General features: G+C 41.5%; 1 protein-coding gene across 3 annotated transcripts in view; it reads right to left on the minus strand.

Moving 5' to 3' along the window:
* Positions 1-17,749: 17,749 nt before the first annotated feature.
* slc29a3 (solute carrier family 29 member 3) overlaps positions 17,750-23,076 on the minus strand; it is a 19,257-nt gene continuing 13,930 nt past the window's right edge. For 2 of the 3 annotated variants that reach the window (XM_048616411.1, XM_048616412.1), the window contains exon 6: positions 17,758-20,055. In XM_048616411.1, the coding sequence (XP_048472368.1) occupies positions 19,392-20,055 (664 nt within the window). In that variant the 3' untranslated portion in view covers positions 17,758-19,391. Of the gene's footprint in view, positions 20,056-23,076 lie in introns of all 3 variants that reach the window. The other variant, XM_048616410.1, reaches the window with a different exon arrangement.

A 23,076-nucleotide genomic window follows, 5' to 3' on the forward strand; every position in this document is an offset into this window, starting at 1 on the left:
TGTGGTGAATTACGAATTGCTGAACAATTTGCGCCTCTCCACTGCAATTTGTCCCCAACCTCCTCACAAGGTTCAAAAACATTAATTAGCCATTAAACCCATCGCACAAAGTTAGGACAAACACTCAGCAGCGTTAAGTGTCATTTTATCGAGAGCATTTGAGTTCCGGCCAAGAAAAGGAAGAATCAAAACTGAAATTTAATTCTTGCAGGCTGAGCTTAGAGACATAATTAAAATTTAAATGTCAATTTTTAAATTTCTATTTTTACTTTTCTTGCCTTGCCTAATTCGATCTTTTTGCCCTCTGACTTATCATTCTGAACCTGATTTGACTCTGATTCACCCTTTATCTTAATCCTTAGATCGTACTAGTTAAAGGTTTGACTGCTGAACCCCACATTAAATAACTAACTGTGCTATTAGCATGGGTACTTCCAACAATTAACAGTGCAAAATGTTTTTGAGTTGAAGGGAGAAAGACAAACTAATGAGACAAACCAATAGTTGTCCAACTCCACTAAATATTTGGACAATCCACCTGAATGGTAGAATGGCCTAAGATGACCATTTGAATTATTTACAGTCGGAATACTCACAGGAATTTACATTTAACAGGATTTCCAACACCCTGGTGGTGCATGAGGCAAACAAGGCATAGACTTGTGTCTGTCCCCATGACTAGTCTCTCCTGGGACTGGAGACCAGTCTGTTGCCAGAGGGCATCACTTCACAACAAGTACAGCTGACCAGGAAACTCTCTCACTTTTACTGCCTGCCCCTGGATATTCTCTTTCAACGTGTTTTGAGCGTGTGATGGAATGTATCTTCCAGAGAGGTCTGGAGTGACAGTCAAACACAGAAGAGGCTCAGAGACAGGAACACAATACAATGTGCCACGAAACCTTCCGTACTGCCTGGACCAGAATGTACAATTTTGGTTCATCTGCTTTTGTCTATGCTATGGAATACAGAATGAGGCCATTTGGTCCATCTCACCTGTGCTTACGCTCTGCGAGAGTTGCAAATGTTCTGCCCTTCCCCATGACCCACTCAATTCTTGCATCCATAGTTACAATGGAAACTAGTTATGGGGACTGAGAGTCAACTTGAAATGTTCCTTCCGTTTCGCTCTCCACAGATTCTGCCAGATCTGTTAAGTATTTCCAACACTTCCTATTTTTACTGGCATCAGGGAATGAAATTGGCCCTCCTTACCTGGTCTGGCCTGCACATATCTCCAGATTCACAGCACTGTGGTCAACTCTTAACTGCCCTCTGAAATGGGCCAGCGAGCCACTCCATTTCAAAAGCAATTGGGAACGGACAACAAATACTGGCAAACAAGTCACTCAGTTCAATTCAGACAATAAATGCTGGCCCAATCAGCAAATGCCTGCATCCCATGAATGAATTAATAAAAGCACATGCCACATTAAAATGGCAACTGTCTTGTCTCTGTGAGCTCTAGGCCAATATTCCTCTCCTTCTGTCACCACTTCATCTGAACACTAAACACGACTGTGATTTCCCATCAGAATTTGTCATGAGCGGCACAGAATTCCTACAAAATTCGATTTATTTTCCTTGCAATTGATCATTCCCATCCCTTCCATTTTGTGACAAATTATAAATTTCTCAATTTTCTCTAGAAATCAATGTGCAATATGAAGCACAACACCTCAGCTACTAACTCAGTAACATTCCCCAAGAGCTCGTTTGGTGCAGAATTCCTTTCACAAGCCCCAGTTAGCTTGGATTTATTGTCAACAGATGGTCGAGAATGACATCTTTTACAATAGATTCGAACTGTTAGATGTCAAACTAACAGGGTCATCCTTCTTTTTGGAGGAAGTGAAAAGCACTCACTAGCTTGTCATATAATTGTGTTATTTCCAATAACATTGTAAATTTTCTGATTCATGTCCACCTTCAGTTTATTAAATATTCAGGCGTTCGATGCCTAGATATGACTATCTTGAGGTCAGTTTCAGCTTCTTCACTTACACATACGTTCATGGGTGCATTGATAGAATGAGCTTAAATGGGAAAAAGTAGTGTCAAAACCATTGGCACCTCAGCTCCCACAGATAGGTATGACACCCTGAACATCACTGAAAAATGAATGTTCAGAATGTTGTGTAGATGGAGCTCTAACACTTTTCACAGACAGTTTAGGATGGTAGTTATAAGTCACTCTAAATCATGGGATACAGCATAGATAGAGCATAGATCACATTCATTGCTGACAAGCATTACCTGTCTCAATTTCAAGTACAATGCTCACCCCCTGGTTTTCATCTCCAGATTTGAAAACTTTCTTCCAATGGATCAACGATTAACAGTTTAAAGTTTCCATCAGGCCAATACCTTCCACCACAGTCTCACTTTCTTCACCCTCATGAGTTTAGATTCTGAAATTCTCTCTATCTTCAGGGGCAACCGTAGACTTCCGTTGGATCTGTCCAAGACTGCAGCTCAGTGAAGCTTGGGAACAGCTGGAATTATGTTTGTGAATTGGAATGGGAATTACATGATCACAGGGAGGATACAGCAGCGGATTTCCATTGCCTTCTGCATCACAGCTGGCAGAGCACACTCCTGCTCTTACTGCACGCCATCAGGCCAAATTGGAAAGTTTTACTTTTACAGTTACTAATCAATCAATCTGTTTGGCCATATTCCCAATGCACCTTCCACAACTAACAGATCCTGAAGTGGGATGTGAACCAGGAGCTTCTGGCCCAGAGGTAGAGAGTCTACTCACTGTGCGACAAGAACTCCGTTTCTTAAATAGTTTGGCTGGGCGGAACAATCTTAATTTTCAGAATCATCTTCTGCTCATTTATTATCTAAAACTTCCCTAAAGCTAAGCATTTAGTAAAAAAAAAAGGTGTTTGCATACAAATATCAATTATAATCTATGATAATTTGCACGCACATCTGTCCCATAGAATCCCTGAAATGTGGAAGCTGGTCATTTGGCCCATCAAGTCCACACTGACCCTCCAAAGAACATCCCACCGAGACCCACCCATTCCCTGTAATCCTGCATTTCCCATGGCTAATACACCTAACCTCCACTTCCTTGGACACTATGGGCAATTTAGAATGGCCAGTCCACCTAACCTGCACATCTTTGGACTGTGGGAGGAAACGCACATAGACACCAGGAGAAAGTGCAAACTCCACACACAGACAGTCACCCGATGGTGGAATCAAACCCGGGTCCCTGGTGCTGTGGGGCAGCAGTGCTAACCACTGAGCCACCATGCCGCCCTTCATTTTAAGTTTCAACAAAGAAAATATTAAGAAAATCAGTCCCATCTTCAATTGACCTGAAGACCTAACCAAAGACAATTAGGAAGGAAGGTACAGTAGTCCCATCTGATTGTTTTGAAAGCAGCTTCAGTAACAAAAAAACTCTGGTTTAGCAGCAGAACAATACTGTGTCACATGATGCAATATTCCTATCATTAGAAAACGTTATTCATCAATCTGCCAGGAGCGTTGCCACAGGAGGTCTTCCATACAAAGTGTAAGTAAAATCTTGTTTGCAAAATAATAAACATATTTAGCATATATTCAGGCATGTATATATCTCAAGACTCCAAAATGATCTTCATTGAAGTAAATATTGCCTCTGTCGCACTCAATCAAACATTTTGCCATGAGTTCTTTTTGCTGTGAATCTATTTCCAAACTTGTTTGGAGTCCCTTCACCTCAAGGCAAGATTGAAATTGGTCATTAGTGCTCTCTGACAGAATAAAAATGATCAACAATTGGTTCACAAATTGAAGGACCGAAAAGAAAGGCTTGTGTTTACGTAGCATTTTCCATGGCCATGTAATGTCCCAAATTGGTTTACAGCTAATAAGGTACTTCTGAGGTAAGGTTGAAATGTAGGAAACATGGCAGCCAACTTGTGTACAGTAAGCTCCCACAACAGCAATGTGATAATGAACAGATCATTTGGATTTTTGCGATGTTGGTTGAGGGGTAAATGTTAATGGCGATTATTTACCTGCCCTCCTTTGAAATGGGTATGGGAGATTTGTATTCGGTTGAGATTGCAGTCAGGATCTCAGTTTAAGGTCTCATCTGAAAGATAGTGCCTCCAACAGGCAGCAGTCGCTAAGCACTGCATCCAGTGCCTGAGATATACCAAGGAGTTTAGGATATGGGCTGCATGCTCAAATCATTGACCTTTGTTATGGAGCAGACCAGAGCTCCTCAAAATATTTTAATAATGTAGTCTGGAACCTACCTTTTTCTTATTTTAAATGTAAATATGAAGTGCCGTATTCTAGATGCAATGTAACTGGTCAAGCTACTCGATGGTAAGTAAAATACAATCTAATTAGTCAGAAGTATCACGACACCAGGTTGTAGTCCAACAGATTTATTTGAAATCACAAACTTTTGGACCACTGCTCCTTCATCAGGTGAAGTGGAGGGAAGCACAGAATTTATATGCAGAAAGATAGTAGTAAAATAATTCCCGATAATTAAGAGTGTCAAAATATAGTACAAACGGCATGAGTGGAGTGTCGAAAGGCTGAATAACAAGTCTTTGCAGGTGATTAAAAGTGTCAAACCGTGTGAGTAAAGTGTCAACTGCATAATAACAAGTGAAGGGTGACCTATGATCTGATTAATAATTACAAAAAATTAAGAATAAGATGGTGCTAGAGACAAATCAAATGGCTGGAATAACATACCAGGCATAGGAGTCACATGACAAGGGTCTAACCAAAGTAACCAGTATTCTAAAACTGTACAAACTAATTAAGGTAGAGAGACCATAACAAGTTATCCAGGTGATGGTGTCCAAACAGAACAGTAAGGAAGATTTTACACAGAACAGTATGATGGGATTACATGTAGTGCAACATAAACCCAAGATCATGGTTGAGGCCATCTTTATGGGTACGGAGCATAGCTATCAGTTTCTGCTCGGTGATTCTGCGTTGTTGTGTATCTCAAAGTCCGCCTTGGAGGATGCTTACCCGAAGATCAGAGGCTGATTGTCCTTGACCACTGAAGTGATCCCCGACTGGGAGGGAACATCACTGCCTGGCAATGGTTGCACAGTGTCCATTCGCACATAACCCCACCATCTTCCTTACTGTCCTGGTTTGACACCATCACTTTGTTATGATCTCTCTACCTTAATTAGTTTGTACAGTTTTGGATTACTTGTTACTTTGGTTACAGCCTCGTCATATGACTCCTGTATCTATCATGTTACTCCAGCCATTTGATTTGTCTCTAGCATCACCTTATTTTTGATTGTTTTGTAATTATTAATCAGATTATATGCAACCTTTCACTTGTTATTCAGCTGTTGACACTTTACTCACACTGTTTGACACTTCTAATCACCTGCAAAGACTTGTTATTCAGCCTGTCGACACACCACTTACATCATTTGTATTTATCTTTTGACACTCTTAATTACTAGAATTATCTTACTGTTTCCTTTCTGCATGTAAATTCTGTGCCTGTGTGCTTGCCTCAATGTCACCTGATGAAGGAGCAGCGCTCCGAAAGCTTGTGATTTCAAATAAAACTGAGGTGGAGGTGCCAGTGTTGGACTGGGGTGGACAAGGTCAGAAGTCACACGACACCAGGTTATAGTCCAACAGGTTTATTTGAAATCACAAGCTTTTGGAGCATTGCTCTGAAAATAAACCTGTTGGACTATAATCTGGTGTCGTGTGACTTCTGACCTTGTCCATCCCAGTCCAACACCTCCACATCACAATTTATTTAAACACTATAATTAAAAAACAACCAAAGAAAGAAGTATTTATAATAACAATTCTTTTGGAAAACTTAACCAAAAAATTGGTACAGTAACTATTACTAATTAGGTGCTCCAATATAGTAACATCCTATAAACACACGCCTTGGTGAAAAGGAAAATTCAGAAAGATAGGTGTGTCTCACAGGTAACCCAGCAGCAGTGAGAAACCCAGCTTCTAGCTGTAACCGAGAGAGGGAAAAGATCGCTTCTACTTCTTGAAGCCCACAACAGCAACTGCTTAAAGCTAAGCCTAAAAGCTAAAGAAAAGACTAGAAAGCCTGGCCAGGCTGCCTTTATTGTTTCACCTTTGAAGAAAAAAACTCCCAAGGTCTGACAAGCTGCTTACTCTAGTCGTTTTGGGGACTGCCCGTCACCTCTATCTTAAAACGTCTCTTCAAGAAAAGCCAGGACAAAATAATCTCTTAAATCCATAGTGTCATCATAACCTTCTTGCCAACAGTCAGGGTATTACTTGCTGGCCTCTTCCCCACAGCCTAATAAAATATCCAGCAGGGACACAGTAGTACAGGCAGGACTTCACACCACCTGCCCCCATTGCCAAAGATGAGACATTACGGTCTAGAGAGAGACAATGGGAGAAAACGAGAAAACATTTTCCGCAAGAAAAGTTCAATCACTGGGACAAAAACGTGCAACATCTTTTATACAAATTGTCCTATGCTTTAGTCACATGAAACTGGCCAATGTGCAACTGAATGTTGCAGTAAATTGGGAAAGAAACAAACAAATGTCATTCAGAATGATCTGTGGGGAACTGTGCACTTTCTGCCATTCTTCACTTCTCTTATGATGAGGTATTATTCAGTTCAGGGGTTGAGAGCTGCCCCTTGCCTCTCTTAGTGCAACAGTGCAAATAACCATGGATTTGACCCAAGTGTCTAGTCTGAGCCTGGCAATCCGCATGGGCTAGGTATAAAGCACTGAGCTATTCCTCTTTCCATGACAGTCAAAATAGACACTTTTTCTGAAGAAGGGCCCAGACCCAAAACGTCAGCTTTCCTGCTCCTCTGATTCTGCTTGGCCTGCTGTGTTCATCCAGCTGTACACCTTGTTATCTCAAAATAGACACTGTTTGGAGGGAAGCAGCAGGTTTAAACAGGAGCAGGAATAGGCCATTCAGCCCTTCAAACTTGCTCCACCATTCAATATAGTAATAGCCGATCATTCAATTCAGTAACCTATTCCCATTTTCTCGCCATTCTGTTTGATTGCTTTAGCCCCAAGAAATATATCTAAGTTCTCAAAAACATCCAGTGATTTGGGCTCAACCACATTCTGCAGTAGACAATTCCACTGGCTCACCATTCTCCGAGTGAAGGAATTTCTCCTCATCTCTTTTTTTAAAAAAAAGGACTTACAGTTATGTAGCACCTTTCATGACCGCTGCACTTCTCAGAGCACCTTGTGGGCCAATGAAAATCTTTCTGAAAAGCAGCCACTGTTGTAACAGAAAAAACGGGGCAAACAATTTGTGCAGAGCAAGCTCTTACCCAACAGCAATGTGATAATGACCAGATAATCTGTTGCAAGGATGATTGTGGGATAAATATTGACTGGGTAGAGCTACACTGCTCTTTTGCTGTGGGATTTTTTTTTACAACCACACAATGGGAAGCTGGGGGAGCAAATTATTGCAGATGCTGGAATCTATACTGAAAACAAAAAATGCTAGAAATTACACAGGTCAGGCAGAATCCGTGGACAGAGAGCAAACTAAGGTTTCAAGTCTAGATGACTCTTCATCAGAGCTGATGGGAAGTTGGAGCCTCATCTGGTACTCCCTCTGACAGATAGTGCCTTTGACAGTGCAGCACTCCTTCTGTACTGCACCGGGAGGGATCAGGCAGAATTATGCCTCAAAGTTTTCAGACTTTGAGTTGAATTTGCAACCTTCTAACTCAAAGGCAAGAAGATGAATCAGTCTGAAACTATGTCTTTCTTCAAGAAGTTTTCCAATGAGTGTCTCAGCTGAAGAATTATGGAGTTCTTGTCACAAGCTTTTAAAAATGGAATACTTTTGGAACTTAGGGTAAAAGATGAAAGAATTACACATTGTATTAGCCTCTTTTCCCTTTGTGATGAATTGCCTTGCCTTGCACTCAGGTAGCTGCCCTGCAACTCATCTGGGGAGGGAAGCTAACAAGGTAGAATTGATAAGCATCCTCCAGATTTGTACTTATGACCTTTTGTATCAGGTTGGACATGAAATATGACAACAGCTTGAGCTGTCAGCTTACCTGTCAGAGCCTCAGAGCAAACCTTTTGTACCCATCGTCCAATAAACAATTGAAAGGTGCGTACAATCCTACTGCACGGTACAATAAAAGGTCTGATGGGATCATCTAAAATGATAATTATTACCAGTGCGTAGATAACCCTTAACATGTGACCAAAACTAAGCAGTAAATTCATCCTATTCCCAATATCCATTGTACTCTTGCCAACATTATACCACTGTTGATGTATGGATTATTTAAATGCAGCCAATATAATCCTAAGTATTTTCCACAGTCTTCTAACATAATTCATTAAGTTATATGACATGAAGTATTTTGTTTGTAATATGAACCCATTTCATTTGCATAAATCCATTCACTTGTTTGAGATTTATTCCCTCAGATCAGTCTATTTGCAAAAAGCATTACCTTTCATATTTTCCCATTATTCTCATACATCTGCAGACCCTAAGAGATCTGGAAATGCAGTGAGGATTGCTCTGCTCACTATGTGTTGTGTTGTCAAGGCTACAGTCAAAATTAACAAGAAACTCCAGCAGCAGGAGGCAACACAGAGGGAAGGCACTGAGCAGGGCAGCTCAGGTAGTCAAACACATCCTCGCTGGAGGACAGTGCTTTTTGGTGAATCTGCTCTAGTGTCATTGCAGGTGGAGGAAACGGTTGAGCGTCAGTCTGCGTGTGTTTCCTCAATATTACAGAGGAAGGAAGCAATACTCCTGATTGGATATTCTTCCTGTCAATGAGTAGGAACACAGATAGATTTGTGGAAAGACTGGAAGTGCCCAAAGATCTAGCGATTGAAGACTGGATTGAGGGGACACAGCTGGTTGCAGTGTCCAGAGGGCTCAATGTGAATGAGTAGACAGCATTCATGATGAAACATGTCTGCAGGAAACTCCATCGGGAAATACCAGCAAGAGGTAGACATTTGAAGATACCTGCAGTGGACCTTTGAGGTGCTGACAAGGATTTCTGGGGACAGCATCTGCCAGACACAGCTACAGCAGAGGTTTTAGGAGGGCCTGGTATCCACATGCCTGGAGCTGGTCAAGTTGTTCAAATGCATCAGTTCTCCTGGATCAAAATGACACAGGACAGGCAGCTGGAAGACCCACTTGTGGAACCAGTGCTGGATGGGAACCAATGAATGGAGCCGAAGATGATTGCTAGTGACAAAACTCAGTTGTCACAGGATCACATCATCTGGATCATGGAGAAGATTGGGATCCTAAGACCAGGAAAGAGGCTACCATTCGGGAGTGACTGTTGGCATGGGTGCAGACCTCAGGTGAAAGAGGCAATTAGGAACAATTGCTGTACAGCAAGCACCGATCCAGTCCTTGCTATCCTATCTCCGTGGAGACCAATCCTGTCCAAAGGTGCTCTGAGGAGGTGTTGGAATTGTGATAGAACTAGACATTTTAAATGAGAAGTGTTCTCAACAATCTCAGCCTCCGCTGCTGTGAGGTACAGAGACCCCATCCAGTCACCAGCCTTCCCTTCTTACAAGACTTTAAACTATTTGGGGCTGCCACAGAGAGCCAGGAAGGAGCTGAGATGCTCAGTCTTATGTAGATTGGGAAGAATTTGGACTACAGGGAGCGTGCAATTTGGCAAGGTCGAAGCATTGTATCTAATTGACACAGGAATGGACCATTACTCGCCAGCTTTTCCTTAAGCATCTTGCTGAGGGATATGAGCTGATTGATATCTTTTCCTTCATCCAGGTCTCTGCTTCACAGGGGTTGGACGTCCCCTATCGTGACTACGTTGATCTCTTCCTATCTGTCCTTTTTGTAGCCTGGTGTTTCTGGTAGTTCATGACCCAAGCGATATGACTGTGAAAGTAAGTAAGTTGAGAATGCCTGTATTGTTGGGGGTCAAATGTACAGGGAGATACTCAGTGTCATTGGAAAATATGGATGATGACTGCCATGTGCCACTCATTACAGGGCTTGGGAGTCATTGACCTTGCTCCACACACTCATGGTGTATCAGTCCATATGGGACTGTACAACTGTTGCTGTAGCAAGTAATCGGGATGTTCCTTAACCTGCTTGCATCATCACTGTTCTTGAAGGCTCATGTCAGCCATCTTTAACTGAGCAACATCAGGCTTTGCTGGACAGGCATGTAAACGTGGAGCAGCTCTTACTTCTGTTCATAAAATGCAAAACTACTGAATCATCTCATTCCAGTTTCTTTGTTACAACTGGAGTGAATCCTACCTGGTGTAACTTAGGGATCTGTCCTCACCATGGTGGGAGAAAGGAGTGGGGTACTCACACAGAACACCAATTTCAGCGACAAAGATGATTCTCTCCGACGAAGAATGCTCATAGGTGTTCCTAAACCTGCCACCGCCATGGGCAATGGGCCAACTGGAGGAGATATCTCTAACCTTATTTCAAAAATGGACATTGGTGAGTTGGAGGAGACTCAGAGGAAGCAGCTGGCCTTCACTGTTACTGAGTACAGGGCAACTTTCAGTAAAGGTGATGATAACATTTGATATTATCACCTGGGTCCGCCATAGGATTATGAGTAATGATGGCCATCCAGTAAAGATTTCCTATTGCCAAAGCCCATCCCATCACTGGGAAAAGATCCAGCATGACTTGCAGAGATCTTTGGAGTGAGGTGTCATCAGTGAGTCATCAAATCCATATGCCTCCCTAATAATCTCCGTGAAGCAGAAAGACTGAGGATCAGTATTGACTATAGGTCACACAATACAAAGACTCAGATTAAGGAAGCATTATAAGTTATGTAAGGTGTGAAGTGTTTCTACAGCCTTGATTTGGCGCATGGCTATAACCAGCTATCTATCACTGTGAAGTGATGTATGGCTTGTAACCATTATCTAGGGATAGTTTAGATTAGAAGTTTTTTTTTTCATTTATTCATGGGATGAGAGCATCATGACCTAGGGCAGCATTTATTGCCCTTCCCTAATTTTCCAGAGGGAAGTTTAAGAGTCAATCACATTGCTGTGGGTCTGGAGTCACATGTAGGTCAGACCCTGTAAGGATGGAATTTTCTTCCATAAAGGACAGTTATGAACTAGGTGGGTTGTTGCAGTAATTGACAATGGCTTCATGGTGTTCTTTAGACTATTAATTCCAGATTTTTTTTAAATTGAATTTGAATTCCACTGTCTGTCATGGTGAGATTCAAAACCAGGTACCCAGGATATTGCCTAACTCTCTGGATTAATAGCCTAGCAGTAATACCATCAAGCCATCAGCTCCCTGCCCTTATAAGTTGCATACACGGAGTTCTGGTTAGTCAATCCCACAAACTCTTTGCCTTGGGTCTATAGGATTGACATGACCATCCCACAGGAGAACAAAGCTGCCCAAGAAAGTTATTCTTCCTCCAAATAATCTGCTTAATTGTAATAAGCCTTAGTTGTGCTTTAACCATCCCAGCCACCAAGAGCTGTGGAGGGAGTATTCTTAAGATAGATTCTTGATCAGTCAGGGAATTAAAGTTTATGGGGAAAGGGCAGGAAAGTGGACATACAGACTGTCAGATCAGCTTTGATCCTATTGAATGGTGGAGCAAACTGAAATGAGATTTAATCTCATTCATCATTTCACATTTTTCCTTAGTTATTCAGTGAAGATTTCTTTATGAAGATGCAAGCTTTCATCTAGCCAATTTGTGATGTTTCATATTCTTATACAGACATTCCATCCATCTGTCCCTTACTCCTTCAATATGAAAAGAATCCTTTATTAAATATTTATCACTAAAGACAATTCATTTCTCTGTCTGAGTGTTGTCGAATCCTAGTTACTAATTGTATTCATGTAATAAGGATCTTTGCCACCGCTTATAGCTTGGGTTGTTCTTCTAACAATTGACATGTCATTTTCATGAAAAAGTACATAAGTGTGATGTTGCTAAGTTCTTCCCTGGTCTGTCTTTCAGAGACTAAACTGTTGTCTCTAACTTTTTGTTGAGTGTACTTAATTTGTAGCATTTGTGTTTCATCTCCATGTCCCCTTTAAGGTATGTCCTAATTTCAAAGAGGACCCTTCTGGCATTTCCTACTAGCTGCAGTTGAGTCTTCAATCATTCATATGGATCCCCCTAAAGGATAGGGAGATGGGAGACATCCACAGTCTGATTCAACGGGATATTATTCTGCGAATGATCACTTCAAAATTAGCTAGATTGAAGAATATCAATGCTTTTGTAAGGAATTTTCAGACAGACTTAATCCCAGCTCCTTATAGGATTAGTTTATTGAAATAACTGCACAGAGATTCGTATCCCGTCACTCTTTATTTCCATATGCACAGTAAACGGGCTCTGAACAGCCAACTCAGAGCCAGTCCCTAGAATCAGACTCTCTGAATCTCCTGTTTATATCTGTCAGCCAGAGCTCCCTAATTGGCCCCGGCTTAACAACCCCATTCCAGATCTCATAGTCAATGAGATCCATCTGGCCCTGGTTCCAATCACAATATCTGCCCTTTAACACTATCTGGTTGGATGCTCGTACACCTCACACAAACAAGTAAACATACTGCCATCACACAAGCTTAAATTGATTAATGTGAGGAAAAACTGGGTGTGCAAGTGTCAAGCCCACTAACAGCTCAGAAAAAGAATGGACTGACAGTTTTCCAGAACAACTTGCCACTTTATGACAGTAGCTCCACAGTAAATGGAAGGACAAAGTGGGAATATTGTCAGTTCACATTAAGCTGTGGCATTGAACTGTAAATAACCAGTATGCAGTGAATGCTGAAAATACAGGCAAATGAAACGTTGCTGCCTTTGCTCAGTCCAATGGTTTAAGGGCACCTCCCAGAGGCAGAAAGTAAGAACAACAAGAAATTTCTCTTAGATGTCTCGTGCAATTTTAGCTCCAACCTTGTTCACATAAACTTGCTACAGATAATTCAATGTATTTGTTAATTCATACAAATGATCCTTTGTTACATTAATGGGAAATTTGAATTAAGGTACCAATACATTCATGATCAATACAAGGCTGGGAATACAGGTGCAAACATTCCCTACCTCTGGGTCAGAATGCATCGGCTCAAAGCTCAGCTGCCCCAGACTTTTGTCTGCAAATATCTTGAAGAAGTAATGGCCTAGTGATATTATTCCTAGAATATTAACCCAGAGAATCTGGGGAAGCGAGTTCTGGGAATGTGCCATTTGAATTTGAATCCGATTTTTAAAAATCTGAAATGAAAACCCTAATGATAACCAGGAAAACATTGTCAATTGTCAGAAAAACCCATCTGCTTCGCTAATGTCCTTTAGGGAAGGAAACTGCCATCCTTACCTGGTCTGGTCTACATGTGACTCCAGACCCACAGCTATGTGGTTGACTTTTAACTGCCCTCTGGGCAATTAGGGATGGGCAATAAATGCTGGCTTATCCAGTGACACCCACTTCCCATGAATGAAAAGAAAACAAACTGATTAAAAATATCTACAAAAGAATTCCAGCCTTGGGCGACTGTCTGTGAAAAGTTTGCACATTCTCCCCGTGTCTGTGTGGGTTTCCTCCGGGTGCTCCGGTTTCCTCCCACAGTCCAAAGATGTGCAGGCTAGGTGGATTGACCATGCTAAATTACCTGTAGTGTTCAGGGATTTGTAGATTAGGTGAGTATAGGGGATTGGGTTGGGGTGAGATGCTCTAAGGGTCGATGTGGACTTGTTGGGCCGAAGGGCCTGTTTCCACACTGTAGGGAATTCTATGAATGTGTACATTGAGCGAACATTTTGCTTTGTTCCCAAACCCAGCAATTATTCTCCACACAATAAATCCGGCCTGAACAAGGAAGGGCGGTGATTGGAGGCAAAATATTTTAAAGCCCCTCAATTGTTTCAGCTTTGGCTCAGGGATAGTACTTTTGCCTCCAAGTTATGACATTGTGGATTCAGTTCCTACCCCATCGACTTGGACACAAAATCTAGGCTGACTGTGGGAGGAAACCAGAGCACCTGGAAGAAACCAACACAGACATGGGAAGAATGTGCAAACTCCACACAGACAGTTGCCCGGATGCCCGGTGCTGTGAGATACCATGCAATCATCAGCAAACACTCTCACTCCTGACCTCATAATGGTGGGAAGGACATTGATGAAGTAGCTGACAATGGTTAGGCCTCGGACACTTCCCTCGGGCTAGGTGCAGCACCAAGGGAGGGCCACACTGTCAGAGTTGCCATCTTCCATGAGACTTTAAACTAAAGCTCCGCCTGCCCCCTCAGATGGGTTTAAAAAATCTTGCAGCACCATTCAAAAGAGAATTGTGGATTTCACTCGTGTCCTGACCAAATATTATTCCGTAACCAATGTCAGGCTATCTGTTCATTTATCACATTGTAGTTTGAAGTGACTGCCTGTTTGCAAATTGGCTGCCGTATTTCCTACATTACGACACTTCAAAAAGTACTTAAGTGGCTGTAAAGTGCTTTGGGACATCCTGAGGGCGTGAAAGGCACTATATAAATGCAGGTCCTTTCACCTGAGACAAGAGCAGACAGTGATATCAGTTTGTGATAAAGATACAGATGTATAAGTGACAGCAAATAAATTGTGATGAGGTCTCTATAAAGCAAATTGTTAATTTTATAAAATGATATGAGTTTTTCTGGACTGGAAGTTTCAACCTGCTTACTTGACATATAGCATCGGCCTTCAATGAAATCTTGGGAAGGGAAATATTAAGTCTGGGGATGTTCCGATGAAGGGTCACCGGACCCAAAACGTTAACTCTGATTTCTCTCCACAGATGCTGCCAGACATGCTGAAATTTCCCAGCAATTTCAGCCTTTCCTCGATTTCCAGCATTCGTCGTTCTTTTGGTTTTCATCCAGAGAAAGATCTGCTTGTTGTGCGATTAACGTAAGTCGAGGGCAGCCTACAGAATTGAAGTGAAATTCCAAAAAAAGTTTTGTTCAAGGAATGAATTCAGGGAAGATTCATAAAGGCAATCACCCATTTGTTCTGCATTGCAGATTCTTCATATCAAAATAATTGCTCAGGGTACTTACAATGGGCCTCCGGCATGTGAAATATGGGATCATTGCACACGAGTAATCAAAAAACCCAAAGAACTTCAGGACAGGCATTGGACTGGTAATCCAGAGCCATGCAACAATGCTCTGGGGACATGGGTTGAAATCACACCTTGGCAGATTGAGAAATTTGAACTCAATAAATACCTGGTACGAAAAGCTAGCCTAATAGCAACATAGCGACTGTTAAATGAGTCAGTTGTCATAAAATCCCATCTGATCCTCTTAATGCCCTTTGGGGAAGGAAATGTGCCATTCTTACCTGGTCTGGCCTACATGTGACTCCAGACCCACAGCAATTGATTCAAATGCCCTCAGGACAATTACAGATAGATGATAAATGCTGACCCAGCCAGCAATACACAGAGCCATTAAGAATTCTTTTTAAAATGCATCAATTTCTGCCAGATCAGTCTGGGAAAGCATAATTTCATCAGAACAAGTTCTTGAAAAGGCTGAGAAACAGAATGATTTCCTTCAAGAACAGTTAGCAATTCAAAATAGTGGAATGTCAAATCAACTAAATGTTGTGCCTGCATAAGACATCAAAGGAAACTTACTGAGGAAATAACACTTATTCAGGTAAGCTGAACAGCCAAAATAATCGAAGAGAATTGCAACTTCCACACTGAACATTTCAAATGTATATTTGCAAAGTTAACAGATGTTTAAAGGCTTCACATTTTGTGTAACTTTACCCTATGGGATTGGTGATATCACGGTTGGGAAATGATTGCACTTCGGCTGAACTTAGAATTACTTACTCCTCTTTTACTCAAACACAGGTCAATGATTCGCTAAATCACTTGATGTCGGATCTAATTAACAATCAGATTATGGGTAGCTTGTTTCTGTAATTAATTAATACAACTGCCTCCCGAGACATCAGGTTGTGTCCCTCCGTGGTCTAATTTGTACACTGATTATAATTTTTATTGTTGGAGCTGGTAGGCTTGAGATTGCTGGGACTATTGCTTCTGATGCAGCCTTTCGTTTTAAAGGCTTCGAAAAGAGAAAATGATCTCAAAAGGAATAAATGAATAAGTCCAGGTGTGATTGTGCCAATAATAGATTAACACTAATGAGAGAAATGACTGAGAAACTACTACTTAAAAGAATGGAGTATCCAAACTAAGGAAGTGTACCTACAAGTTAGTGCTGACAACTGCAGTCATTGTACTACAGGCACTAAAGAACTGCTTTCACTCCAAAAGGTTGGGGATCTTGAGCTATTAGTTTTGGGCTTTGGTGTCCTTCAAGGCAAAGCCAAACTGACGTATAATAGGGGATGAGGACGCTGAACAGATTGTCCCATCTTTTGGGTGTAATTGATTCCCAAATACTTTTCAACATAGAGATATAACCAGTGTCAAGAGTATACCGTACTGGTTAAATTCATTACAGTCAGACCAACTGGTTTGCAGTAAATGATTAATTCCAAGTCTATCTTGTCAGCTAAGACAATCTGACGTTTTCAGGATGACATTCCATGGAAATCTTTTCCCCTGAAATCCAGCAGTGGTAATTTAGAAGGTTTTAGCTTCACATTATTGCACCGTATGTGGCAGTTTATCTCTACATGGACACACAAGCAGGTGCCTGCAATTTCCCCATTAAGTCTCAATCTCAGCCCTGATGGAAGGTGGGAGCAGAGTGAGCACAAGTCACATCCTTCTCTGAAGAAGGAAGGGTCAGTGAAGATCCCACCTATATCTTAAATTACAAAAAAAAGGGATCTGGTGACAAACAGCCTGCTCATCCTGAACCCAGCTACCAAACACAAAATGTGAGCAGAAGTCATTGTTAAATAGTTGGATCGATGTATCCATTCCAACCTCTATCACCAACCTGCTTTGCCACAGATGTCAACATATTCCGCATCTTTCACTACAAGATGGATGCAGATAAAGAAGGGCATTCATCCCCATCTTATCCCATTTCAATTGCTGGGACATAGATTTGATGCAAAAGGTGGTAAGTTTAATGGAACTGAAAGGGGCAGGGGCTTTTTTTTTGTTTATAGAGGGTGTAAGTGCCTGGAATGCACTACCTGAGGTGGTGGTGGAAGGGGATACAACGGCAATATTTAAGAGGCACCTTGACAGATACATGAATAGACAGGGAACAGAGTGATACAGACAGCGTAGGAGCTAAAGGTTTTTAAGTTTAGAAAGGCATAATGCGTCAGTGCAGTCTTGGCGGGCAAAGGACCTCTTCCTGTGCTGTATCATTCTTTGATCATCCATTGAGAAATGAATATACATACTCCTAACCACATACAATCATCTTGACTGGTTTTCACCATCTCTTACTGAACCTGAACCTTTTATTCTAACGGCTACTTCATCCTTTGAGCGATGATAATCTTTCTTTCATCAGTTTGAAATTATAATGTTACCTTACCATCATGGTTTAACTCAAAATACTCAACCGTGTTCATATTAAAAACCAAAAGAACTGCGGATGCTGTAAATCAGGAACAAAAACAAAGTTGCTGGAAAAGCTCAGCAGGTCTGGCAGCATCTGTGAAGGAAAAAACAAAGTTAATGTTTTGAGTCCAGTGACCCTTCCTCAGAAGGCTCCATAATGTCAATTTGGCAAAAGGAAAGAAACATTCTGCAACTTCAGTAAAATTGTTACGAATAGATTTGTATTTTTTATTTGGCATCATTCTCCTTCCAATATCCTACATGTCAAGACTGTTTGTAGTTTATACATATGGCAGATTGTACATGTTTAATAGAAACTCCTGACCTGTTTTTATAAATTCTCAGTCCAATATTTATCCTGCTATATGCAGAATTGAGAAATTAAAAGTAGCAACTGATGGAGTACTAACAAAAAAGTCACTTTCCTATAATTCTCTAAAACACTAAACATTTTCGATTTCAAACAACGAGAAATTGCTGGAGAAACTCAGCTGTGTAGAAAGAGAAAAACAGAATTTTGAGCCCGGTGACCATTCTGCAGAGCATCGCTCTTCCTTGCTCTAAAGAAGGGTCACTCATCTCGAAATATTAACCGTTTCTCTCTCCACAGATGCTGTCAGACCTGTTGAGTTTCTCTAGCAATTTTGCCTTCGCTTTGTTTCAGATCATCAGCACGAGCAGTTTTATTGCTCAATTACAAGCTTAGCTCCTTTCAAACATGGAAGCCACTTGGTTTGGAAGATTGCTTTTGGGGCACCTCCTGTGCACTCCATAGAAATTTAAACAAGGTATAAAATAGATGCCTAACAATCCAATCCTACATTTTTGTTTCTTTAAAATCAACCCTGGGAATACATTTTGTTGCACGTTATAGAAATTTTGTATTGGGGGTGGTTAATAATCTCTGCTTGAGGTCCTCCAACAGCGAATCAAATCCACCCCAAGTGCTTTGCATTGGATGTCACTGCTTTTCACCATCGGGAAGTGGGTCATGACTATTCTTCACCTCCTGGTTCCTTGCAACACTAGCTAAGTAATTCCACTCAGTGAAGGGATTATAAGGAAGTGCAACATTGTCCAAAACAGACTGATGTCCTCAGGATAGGGCTGAGGAATCCAGAGGCAAAATCCACCTTTACTTAACCAACCTGCAAAACCTTTCATGGACCTGATGGATGCAGATTTTCCTGCTGTAGTTAGGACTAAATAGGAACTACATCAAAACAGTGTGGGGAGGTAGTGGTAATGTCACTGGACTAGTAATCCAGAACCCCAGGCTCTAATACTCCAATGACATAAGTTCGAATCCCACCATGGCAGATGTGAGAAATTTGAATTAAAAACAAATCTGGAATGAACACCACCTCAATGACAATCAAGTAACCACTAATCGATTCTTGTAAAAACCCATCCAGTTTGCTAACGCCCTTTAGGGAGAGAAATCTGCCATCTTTACCTGGTCTGGCCTACGTGTGACTCCAGACCCACAGCAATGCAGTTGATTCTTGCTGCCCTCTGAAATGTCTGAGCTATCCACTCAGTTCAAGGGGCAGTTAGAGATGGGCAAGAAATGCTGGTCTTGCCAGCAACATGAACATCCAATGAATAATTTTTGCTTTTAAAAATAATCCAGGGTTCCCTAATGCGGAAGATATTTAAACAGTCAATAACCACAGAGTCACTGCACAGTTCATAAGCTCATTACCCTGTCTCCTGACGGTGATTCTGTTTTACAGTGTGTAGTCCAAGTACTTTTCCTATATGAACATTGACAAATCTAATTCTGGTCCGATGCACTTCTTACTTGGTTTATCATCCCACAAACGCTCAAACAGTCTTCACTAAATCAAGTGAACGACAAGAACGGAGAAAGCAGAACCAGCTGCAAGACCCAGAGTGAGGAAAAAAGACATCACCACGCCAGTAGGTTCGGCCAATTCTTTTGGCACAATCTTTGGGCCATAAATCATTGGCAGAGTCCCCAAGTATCCATTAGTAAGGCCCAGGGCAGAGATGAAGATAGCAGGATAAAAATCCTGGTCGAACAACACAATGTGTAAATGGTCTCGTGGCTGGTAATTACAGAATATGAACAAGGGCAAGAAAGCAGTCCGTAGAAGCACCAAGATGGGAAGAGCTTTGCTCTTCGGCCCAGGGACCTGGATCCAAGCAGTTATCTGACGACCAACCCAGTCAGCAAAGTTGTACAAGAAGAAGCAGGTCAGAGGCACAAAGTACTTAGTGGTCCACACACTGTCTGAGCTGCTGGAAGTGGGCTTGATGCTGGATGAGATGGAAGGAAAGATAATGATGGAAATGAAGAAGGTATAAAATACACTGAAGCCTACACCTGCAGTCTTTTTCAGGATGGGTTTCAATGGAGGAGTAGTGCCAGCATTGCTTGAAGGGTAAGCACTTCTGACTGAGCCAGCGTCATTATTAACTGAACCATTATTTTCGTCTCCAGTGTGTTGTGCTCTCTCATTCAAACTCTTCAGGTAGTAGCTAAGGATCAAAGAACAGAAGTGTTAGGCTTACATTAGAATTAGGACAGGGCACACAATTGCCAAATACATTAATTTTAATATTATCAGGGTAAGAATTTATGAAAACAGTTAAAGGTGACATGGAATTTGGAAACTCTCTTTTTGCAAAATACCCAAATGTTTAATGCCACAAACTGCAAGAAAGTACATTGGGGAAATCGTGAGGTAGTGTCGCTGAATTAGTAATGCAGACTAATAATCTGGGAACATGGGCTCAGATCCCACCTTGGCAGATTCAATAAAGATTTGGAAAGAAATATAACCACAGCCAGTTGTCATGAAAAACCATCTGGTTCACTAATGCCCTTTAGGGAGGGTAGTTAGGGATGGGCAATGGTTGACCTAGCCAGCAATGTCCACATCCCAATCTGGCAGCCAATGTAGGTTCAGTTTGAGGTGAGTGCTGCCAGTAGAATTTGCAGGTTCAAATCTCACCCCAATTCTTCAGGACACAATCCAAGCTGAAGTCAGAATGGTGCTACCCTATCAATCAGAGATGTTCTCCTGCTGTAGTTGGCAAGGTGGGGAAACAGAATATTAAAAACACCACCAGACAATTCCAAGATAGTGTGGGCAAATCTCTCAGTACCCTCAACCAATCCATTCAAAGAAGGCTTAACACACCACTGCTATTTATGAAATCTTGCTTAGCTGGCATAGTTACAGTGTCTGCACCCTAATTCAACACAAGGCACTGGGCAATGTATAGATGCAAGTCTCCTTCTTATGCCAGTTGCTCAACACTCAAAACACAAACCATTTCAACTTTATCCCACATTGTTGTAAGCTGTCCCAATATGAAGTAGTCGTCCCTGGCCTGTGTCACTTAGATTCAAGTCTAATCAGATACTGTAAACACGTGTATACCTCACAGCAGGACTCGTGTAGTGCAGTGGGCATGTCCCTACCTCTAAGCCAGGTTCAAGTCCCACCTGCTCCAGGTGTATGTAATCACATCTCTGAACAGGTTGATTAGAAAATATTTACAACAGGGACGGTGGATGGTACAGTGGATTACAACATACTCCAAAGCCTGCGTGTCTCCAGGGAATAATTTTGGAAGGCCCCAATCTGAAGAGGTCCATAACACAAAACCACCTCAATTTTGTAGAAAATGGGCACATGCAGTTAGAGGCACTTCTTTTGGACCGTGATGAGAGTGCAGGTTGAACAAATGGAGATTTGCCGTGTGTTTGGCAGGAGTAGGGAAGCAACCCATTGACTAACCCTTGCCTGAGCCAGCACAAATTAATTCGGCCAAGTGACGTTTATAATTAATCCAGTCACACATATGGAAGGGAAGTGCCCACATTGATTAACTAGCAAGAAAATAATAGGTCAGGAGTGTTTTCTTTTCCATTAGTCTCCTGTGGCACCAAATTCAACAGCTGATAGGATTGTAACTATTGATTCACCATTTACAAGGCCTGCTAAACTTTTAATTACGCTGGAGGAGAGAACAGAAATAATGAGAGGGATTTAACTGTGAATAAATGCAATGACTTTGCACTTCACTTTTAGTGCAATAGTATGATATTTTCCAAACACTTTAAGGGAGCTGCCTTTGCCAATGTTTTCTTCACCACCTTTGTGTTGTGCACATTTGAAATTGGGTTACCATATCCCCTTCTAAACCCCCAAAACCATCCCCAGTGGGAGCAAGGAAAAAGATGAGGTCGTGGTGGTAATGTCATTGAATGGGGCCCAGGCTAATGCTCCTGGGAACATGAGTTCAAATCCCACAATGGTCACTGAAGGAATGTAAATGCAATAAATAAAACCTACAACTGAAGCTATTCTTAGCGATGGTGACTGTGAAACTACCACTAATAATCTTAAGAACCCATGTGGTTCATTAATCTCCTTAACCCATGATGATGCTAACCCAGCAAGCAACAACATCATGGAAATATTGGAGGCTTGCTTTCAAGTGCAACTAATTATACATTTATTTTCTCATATCTTTCATGGAATGTTTGGATGTTTCCCCTTATGGGAGAATCTAGGACCAGAGGGCATAGTTGCAGAATAAAGGGAAACCAATTTAAGACCAAAATGAAGAGGAATTTCTTCCCTCTGAGGGTTGAGTGTCTTTGGAACACCTTACCACAGAGAGCTGTGGGGGCAGAGACCTTGAGTAAATTTAAGGCCGAGACAGATACTTTCTTGATCAAAAGGGAATCAAGGATTATGGGGAAAGGACAGGAAAGTCGATGCGAGGAATGCAAAATCAGCCATGATCTTACTGAATGATGGAACAGGCTTGAGGGGCTCCTGTTCCTATTTCTTATGGTCTTATATTCTTAATGTCCTTTAGGGAGGGAAATCTGCCATCTTTACCTGGTCTGGCCTTATATGTGACTCCAGACCAACAACAATGAGGTTGGTCTTTAACTGGTCACACATTAACTCAGTTAAAAGACAATTAGGGGATGGTCCACAAACATGGCCTTGCCAGTGATGCCCATATCCCATAACGGAATAAAAAAATTAAGAAATCTTTTCCCAAAAACAGCCAACTTTCTTTTAGTCGGATCTGTTCAAGTTTCATTCCACATTCAGTGAAGTTAAGATCAAATTTCATGACTCAATATTACTAACCCAGCACATGATGATACCTTGGAAATATTTCAGACTCGCTTTCACAACTAACTAGCACAATTAATTAATGTTAATTTTTATTTCTCATTTTTCTCATGAAATGTGCACTTCACTGAGGCAAATCTTTTACACAGCCAGTGGTATGCGTGTGGAATGGACTTCCTGAGGAAGTGGTAGATGTGGGCACAGTTACAACGTTTAAAAGGCATTTGGATAACTACATGAACAGGAAATGTTTGGAAGGATATGGACCAGGAGCAGGTAGGTGGGGCTAGTCTAGTTCAGGATAACATTTGGCATGGCCTGGTTGGACTGAAGGGTCTGCTTCAGTGCTCTATGACTCTATGACTCTATGACTCTATGACTCTATGACTCTATG

This window comes from Rhincodon typus, chromosome 34 (genome assembly GCF_021869965.1).
Source record: "Rhincodon typus isolate 14 chromosome 34, sRhiTyp1.1, whole genome shotgun sequence".
NCBI classification, from domain to species: domain Eukaryota; kingdom Metazoa; phylum Chordata; class Chondrichthyes; order Orectolobiformes; family Rhincodontidae; genus Rhincodon; species Rhincodon typus.